The sequence below is a fragment of the Mandrillus leucophaeus genome, unplaced genomic scaffold (assembly GCF_000951045.1).
Source record: "Mandrillus leucophaeus isolate KB7577 unplaced genomic scaffold, Mleu.le_1.0 Scaffold23, whole genome shotgun sequence".
In the NCBI taxonomy this organism is placed as follows: domain Eukaryota; kingdom Metazoa; phylum Chordata; class Mammalia; order Primates; family Cercopithecidae; genus Mandrillus; species Mandrillus leucophaeus.
In genome coordinates this window covers 3985597-3992856 of record NW_012102365.1, presented here as the reverse complement: position 1 = coordinate 3992856, position 7260 = coordinate 3985597, and the positions used below count along the sequence as shown (strand labels likewise).

Genomic DNA, 7260 nt, shown 5'->3' with positions numbered 1-7260 from the left:
GGAAGGAAGGAAGGAAGGAAGGAAGGAAGGAAATTTTAAAAGCTCTTGAAAGTACCAGGCTTCCTGAAAGATAATGTAATTTTTTTTTTTTTTTTCAGATGGAGTCTCGCACTGTCACCCAGGCTGGAATGCAATGGCGCGATCTCGGCTCTCAGCAATTTTCCTACCTTAGCCTTCCGAGTAGCTGGGACTACAGGCGCCTGCTACCACGCCCAGATAATTTTTTGTATTTTTTGTAGAGACAGGGTTTCAACATGTTGGCCAGGCTGTTCTCGAACTCCTGACCTCGTGATTCGCCTGCCTCGGCCTCCTAGAGTGCTAGGATTATAGGAGTGAGCCACTGCACCTGGCCGATAATGTAATTTATTTCTTTTGGTATTCCTAAAATAAAATGGTATTAAGATATGAATGGTTTCTTTGCCTTTACTGTTTGTGTTTATTTACTAACATTCATTGAGTATTTATTAAATGCCAGGCAATGTTTTAAGAGCTTTTATCCATTTTTCTCTTTTAACCCTTTCAATCCCAAATGAGGTGGATATTATTATCCCCATTGTACAGAGGAGGAAACTGACAAAGTGAAAAGTGTCACTTTTCTTTGATTTGAACCCTCTAGTTGGATTCCATAGCTTGCATCTTAACTATTACACAATATAGTAAATCTTGTTTTCAACCTTGTTTCACTAATAGCAAGTGTGTAATTATAATTTTATCCTAAATTTTACTCTCGGCACTTTGAATATACAAGTAATAGTTCTATAAATACATGTAATATTCTAATAAGACTCTAATAAAACTACAGAATCCAAATCTCAGACCTATAACAGAAACATGTAGGACTCATACATTTTCCCCGCTAACACTGTCAGAGAAGGACTTACACTTTTAACAATGCAGATAATATTCACATGCTTCAGAAATAAGAAGACTTTGAAAATAATTCTTAATTTGTAATGGTAAGGCTGAAAATAAATGACATTCTTAGAAAATAGTCTGAGTTACAGTACTAATATATTCCTATTTTTTTTGGACAAATAAACAGACTCAAAACTTGTGTTTAGTTTAACAACACTATGTCACAATTAAGGCCCCAGACTGATATACATTACACAGGTGATAGAAAGAGCTAGACTTCCTCATCTATATCTTACACTCTGTGGCAATATGATCTAGTAAAAGAAGATAATCAAAATAAGGTAGACATGACTTGAATCTATCACACACCTTCAGATGGTTTGAATTCATCACACAGATTTTAGGAAGATTTACGTAAAAGAACCACATCTGCTGATAACTGTCCTGTTTCTAATAATTCCACAAAAATGAACTCTAAACCATCTCACTTTTATTTTCTTTTCTCATGAAAAATCTTCAATTTGTTCCATTATTATAATAAAATGAAATATGGGCTGAACACATTCATTTGATACTTTTTTTTTTCTCTTCTATTCTTTGATTTATAAACAGTAAATGGACAGACATGGTGGTGCACACCTGTAATGCCAGCTGCTCAGGAAGCTGAGGTGGGAGGATCACTTGAGCCCAAGAGTTTGAGATTAGCCTGGGCAAAATAGCAAGACCCTTTATATAAACATATAAAGTGTAAGTATCTTTTTAAAAAGTAAATTTCCAATGACTACATTAATTTTTTTAGAGTAGAAACTATAGGCCGGGCATGGTGGCTCACGTCTGTAATCCCAGAACTTTGGGAGGCTGAGGTGGACAGATTACCTGAGGTCAGGAGTTTGTGACCAGACTGGCCAACAGAGCAAAACCCTGTCTCTACTAAGAATACAAAAATTAGCTGGGCATGGTGGCCAGAGCCTGTAATCCTAGCTATTCGGGAGGTTGAAGCAGAAGAATAGCTTGAACCCAGGAGGGGGAGGTTGCAGTGGGCCGAGAGCGCACCACGCACCACTGCACTCCAGCCTGGGTGACAGAGCAAGACTCAGTCTCAAAAAAAAAAAAAAACAAAAAAAGAAACAAATAGAGTAGAAACTATAAAACTTCATGATGCTACTTATCACTATCAATGCCTAAGTCAACTAGCTGGTAAGAAATAAAACCAAATACTCTTCTTTTTTTTTTTTTTTTTTCCTGTTGTTGAGACGGAATCTCGCCTTTGTAACCTAGGCTGGAGTGCAGTGGCGCAATCTCAGCTCACTGCAGCCTCCACCTACCGAGTTCAAACTTCTCCTGTCTCAGCCTCCTGAGTAGCTGGGATTACAGGCACCCGCCATCACACCTGGCTATTTTTTGTAATTTTAGTAGAGACAGGGTTTGGCCATGTTGGCCAGGCTGGTCTCGAACTCCTGACCTCAGGTGATCTGCCTACCTCAGCCTCCCAAAGTGGTGGAATTACAGCCGTGAGCCACCGCGCCCAGCCCAAATACTCTTAAATGAAAAATAAAGTGTATAACCTGCCTTCCTTTGCCCACTCCCATATCCATACATCCTTACCTGTGTTTCTGCACTGCTTAATGAATGAAGATCCAAAGATGGGTCTGTTTTGAGTTCAGGTTCAGGAGCTGCAATCGGTGCCTTTAAAATGATCTCTTCATCAAGACTGGTTCCAAATTCTATCTCTTTCTGACCTCCTTCACCTTTTTCTTTATCTGACTCTACTTCTTTGCCTCCTTCTTCCTCGGACACCTGAGATTTGGGCCTTTTGAGAAACGAGGAGAACAGTCGTGAAAGGCCTCTGCTATCTGATGTCCGCTCCTTGTTCTTAGTCAAGTCTTCATGTGTAGGAGTGTCTCCATTAGAAGCTTTCAGCTTCTGTTCAAACTGATTATCTCCTTCGGCTACTGTTTGACAAGATTCCTCCTGCTGAGGTTCTTGTTGGCCTGAGTTTATGGCTCCCTCACCCTCTTCCTTCTGTTGGTGCTGTGAATTTTCGGCCTCAGTCACTAAACTCTTCTCTGTTGTCATGATGTTGCTATTAAAAAGAAGATAGAAAAGGGAGGCTCTTATAAGCAATACTGTTGGCAAAACCCTAAACCCTAAAAAATTAATATACTTAGGTATTTAATTGCCAACAAACAGAATTCCAACCCATTAAACATGAGACTTTCCATTAAATTATAAAAATATCTTATCTACACATCCTGAATAAAATATTAATGCCTTGAGTCACTAAAGATATGCACATAGAGAGAGTAGCTTAAAATAGTACCCACCGAGGCCACCTTAGTGAAATACATCACGTACTAAATCCAATGCCTAGAATTGTATATAGTAAATACAGTTTTATCCTTCCTTAAAAAAGGATCATGGTTTAGTGTCCTTTGAAGGTATCAATCTGAAGGTGTAGGATTTGCAGGAATTATTCCCTGCAAAATTCTCCACACCCCAAGAGACAATGAAATTTACAAGTTCCCCAAGTCTTCATTGTTCTTTTTCTTTACATTTCTTAGGATGCAGAGACTTCTCTATTAAAATTGCAAAAGTAAAATTCTGATAGTTTGCTGTAAGACTGGACAACAGCAATGACAAGTATACAGTTGAAATAATTGCAAAAAATTTCCTTAGGTTTTCGTGTTACAATTCCAAATTACAACCTCCTTCAGAGGTATCCCTTTTTTTTTTCCTTTTTGTGGAGAATGGGGTCTCGCTATATTGCCCAGGCAGGTCTCAAACTCCTGGGCTCAAGCTATCCTCCTGCCTCTGCCTCCCTAAGAGCTGGGATTACAGGCATGAACCACCACGCCCAGCCAGAGGTATCCCATTTTAAGCTCTTTCAGTCTCTTTTTTCTCCTGATAAATACGATTTTGAAAGCTCAGCATTTTTTTTTTTTTACTTTTTTATTTATTTACTATTATTATTATACTTTAAGTTCTAGGGTACATGTGCATAACGTGCAGGTTTGTTACATATGTATATCTGTGCCATGTTGGTGTGCTGCACCCATCAACTCGTCAGTACCCATCAACTCGTCATTTACATCAGGTATAACTCCCAATGCAATCCCTTCCCCCCTCCCCCTCCCCATGATAAAAGCTCAGCATTTTTAAGAGTAGGAAGTGAAACTAACAACAGAGAAAGAAGATACAGAAGAAAAACTTAGAAAGCAAGTGTTGATTCACTGGTAGAGGGGGAGGAAAAAGCACGCAGCTGACCTTACATATTTCCAACATCTTGGCTTCTAGCCTCTTGATCTCAAAATCCCAGTATTATCAGTTAAGCTTCACAATAACAGCCAACAAGCATTGTCACGTCTACTTTACTAAAGAATAACCAACACACGTGGGGACTTTGAAAACACTGGGCAATGAAGTTGACTATTGATGACCTTCTGCTTTGATTCACTGCTATCACTAAAAGTACTTCCTCACCATCACTCACAAAGCATTTACATTGTCTTCTCATCTTCTCTGTACTAAATAAAGTAATTAAAAAATTTTTTTAAGGCTAGCGAAGTGAAGCAGTGGGAGTAAAGAAGAAACAAAGACATCTATAACTGGTTGTGATCAATTAGTTGTAAGCACCACTGCACTGGACCAGCCTAAATCAAGTAACTTTATCTGGATGTTAACAATCTGAATGAATGAACAAACTATATTTAGCTCATTCCCTCCTCAGGCCCTTCACACTTGCTGCTCTCTCTACTTACGATGCTCTTCTCCTGGCTATTTGAAGGCTGGTCTCCTTCATATCACTACCGTCTTAGGCCTTAGGTGGCCTCCCCACATAACCTGGCTAAAAGTATTCGCCTTCATGCCTCCAGATACCCTCACAGGACTACTGCTCTTATTATCTGCAATTATTTTGTTAACATATTTGTTTACCAGTTGATTGTCTTCCTTCCCTCTCTCCAGCTAAAAGTTCTGTAAGGACATGAATCTTGACTTTTTTTTTTTAATCATTGTATATCCAATGCCTAGAATAGTACTTGACATATAATAGGTATTAATAAAAGTTTTAGGCCAAGCGCAGTGGCTCACACCTGTAATCCCAGCACTTTGGGAGGCCAAGGTGGGTGGATCACCTGAGGTCGGGAGTTTGAGACCAGCCTGGTCAGTATGGTGAAGACCCGTCTCTACTAAAAATACAAAAATTAGCCGGGCATCGTGGCAGGCGCCTGTAATCCCAGCTACTCAGGAAGCTAAGGCAGGAGAATCACTTGAACCCGGGAGGCGGAGGTTGTGGTGCACCAAGATCGTGCCATTGTACTCCAGCCTGGGCAACAGAGCGAGACTCCATCTCAAAAAAAAAAAAAAAAAAGTTTTTTGGGGCTGGGCATGGTGGCTCACGCCTGTATCTCAGCAATTTGGGAGGTTGAGGCAGGAGGATCACTTGAGCTCAGGAGTTCAAGACCAGCTTGGGCAACATAGCAAGACATCGTATTTATAAAAAATTTAAAAATTAGCCAGGCATGGGTGGCGTGTGCCTGTAGTACCAGCTACTTGGGAAGCTGAGGCAGGAGAATCACTTGAATCCAGGAGGCTGATGCTACATTGAGCCATGATCATGCCACTGCATGCCAGCCTAGGTGACAGACCGAGACCTTGTCCCAAAAAAAGAAACAAAAACAAAAGCAAAACAAAACAAAAACAAAACCTAAGTTTTTAAAAAAATTAATTGATTTCACTGAATATATCTGATAAATACAAACTACAAAGGCATTCTCTAAATTTATTCAAGTAAATTTACTTCAAATGCATGACACTAATTGTTTCATTCAGCAAATTCTTATCAGGCACCTAGCACAGGACTGATGCTAGGTGCTAGACACACAAGTCAAGGTCTATGTCATCATGGAGTTTACATTCTTGTTTCAACTTTAACCAGTATAATGAAAGAAAATTTCAAGAAAATTTTTGTTTAAAACCACTATTGATACAGACAGGGGGCAGAGAAATTCTAGGCAGAAAAGGACGGGTCTCTGACGAAACCCCACCCTCAAGCGGAAAAGCATGAAACTGCAGCCCAAAGTGAGAACTTATATCCCTGTTTTCCTGCTGGAATGTTGCCTTTTCCTAAACCACCCATGGCCCCACCTCACCCCATCCTATAAAAACCCCAGACTCAGCTGGGAGGGAGAAGCGGCTGGATGTTGGAGAGAAGCAGCTTGACTTCAGAGGGATAGCTTGATGGCATAACTTTGGAGAAGAATTCGGCTGGAGATGGCTGTACTTCAGAGCAAGAGAATCTACCCACCCCTGGTCCCTTTTCAGCTCCCCTTCCTGCTGAGAGCCACTTTCATTGGCAATAAAATCCCCCATATTTACCATTCTTCAGTTCATTCCTGTGACCTCATTTTTCCTGGATGCCGGACAAGAGCATGGGAGCTATGTGTACAGATACAAAAGGCTGTCACACTGGACCTCTGCCTCACTCAGAAAAGTAAAGGGCCCATCAAGCTGCTAACACTTAAGTTGTTCACGGATGGCAGAGCTAAAAGAGCACTGTAACACGTCCGCTGGGACTTCGAGGGATGCAGATACTGCCCTCTGGATACTGCTGTGGGACCAGCATGGCCTTGAGTCCTGCAAGCACCAATGCAGCCAGCTGGTTCCAGCGCTTGTGCACTCCAGTTCCTGCCTTGTTCACTCACACGCTCCTTCCCACGAGGAGTTGAGAGTGGCAGGCTGAGTAAACAAGGTACGCCTGTCACAATTTCCATGAAGAAGTCAGGGAAATATCCTGCTTCACTATGAGGGGTCTGATTCAATAGGTCTGGAATGGGGCCTGAGATTCTACAATTCTAATAAGATATTGCCGATGCTGCTGGCCCACTGAGCACATTTTGAGTAGGAAGCACAGAAAACCACTATTACAATCACTTTGAGAACATACCTCAAAATGCCTAAGAAACAAAGACTGTAAAATGCTGCTTTTAGCAAGTGGAATATGAACAGTGGGAAATACTTGACACAGTAAGTGCTCAACAAATGCCTGTTAATTAATGAAGCAAATGATGCAACATATTAAACGTGAAATCACATATTAAATGTGAAAAGTGAACCACTAACATTTTTAAGAACTCTTTTTGGCACTTAATCAGACTTTGTAATCTTTAACCATAGAGTATGGCGATTCCAGGTTTCCTACCCAGCTGTGACAAGCGCCCAGATTCAGTGTTCTGAGTATCTCCATTGATAAGATATCTGTGCCACATTTAGGAAGTAATGATTAGGACAGGAGCCAATCACAATCTCGAAAGACACAATCCTCAATGGCATAATCCCGAGTGTTGAAATCCCAAAAGACCAAAATCCCAAAAATATAATTCTGGAAAAAGGAATTAAAAAAAATTT

At 40.6% G+C, this 7260-nt stretch overlaps 1 protein-coding gene across 1 annotated transcript in view; it reads right to left on the bottom strand.

Moving 5' to 3' along the window:
- Positions 1 to 818: 818 nt before the first annotated feature.
- Positions 819 to 7260, bottom strand: part of LOC105540978 (xylosyltransferase 1-like) — a 117523-nt gene continuing 111081 nt past the window's right edge. Inside the window, exons 2-3 of the mRNA XM_011981765.1 lie at positions 2461 to 2921; positions 819 to 962 (exon numbers count right to left, since the gene is read on the bottom strand). Of these exons, the coding sequence (XP_011837155.1) occupies positions 819 to 962; positions 2461 to 2921 (605 nt within the window). The remainder of the gene's footprint in view (positions 963 to 2460; positions 2922 to 7260) is intronic.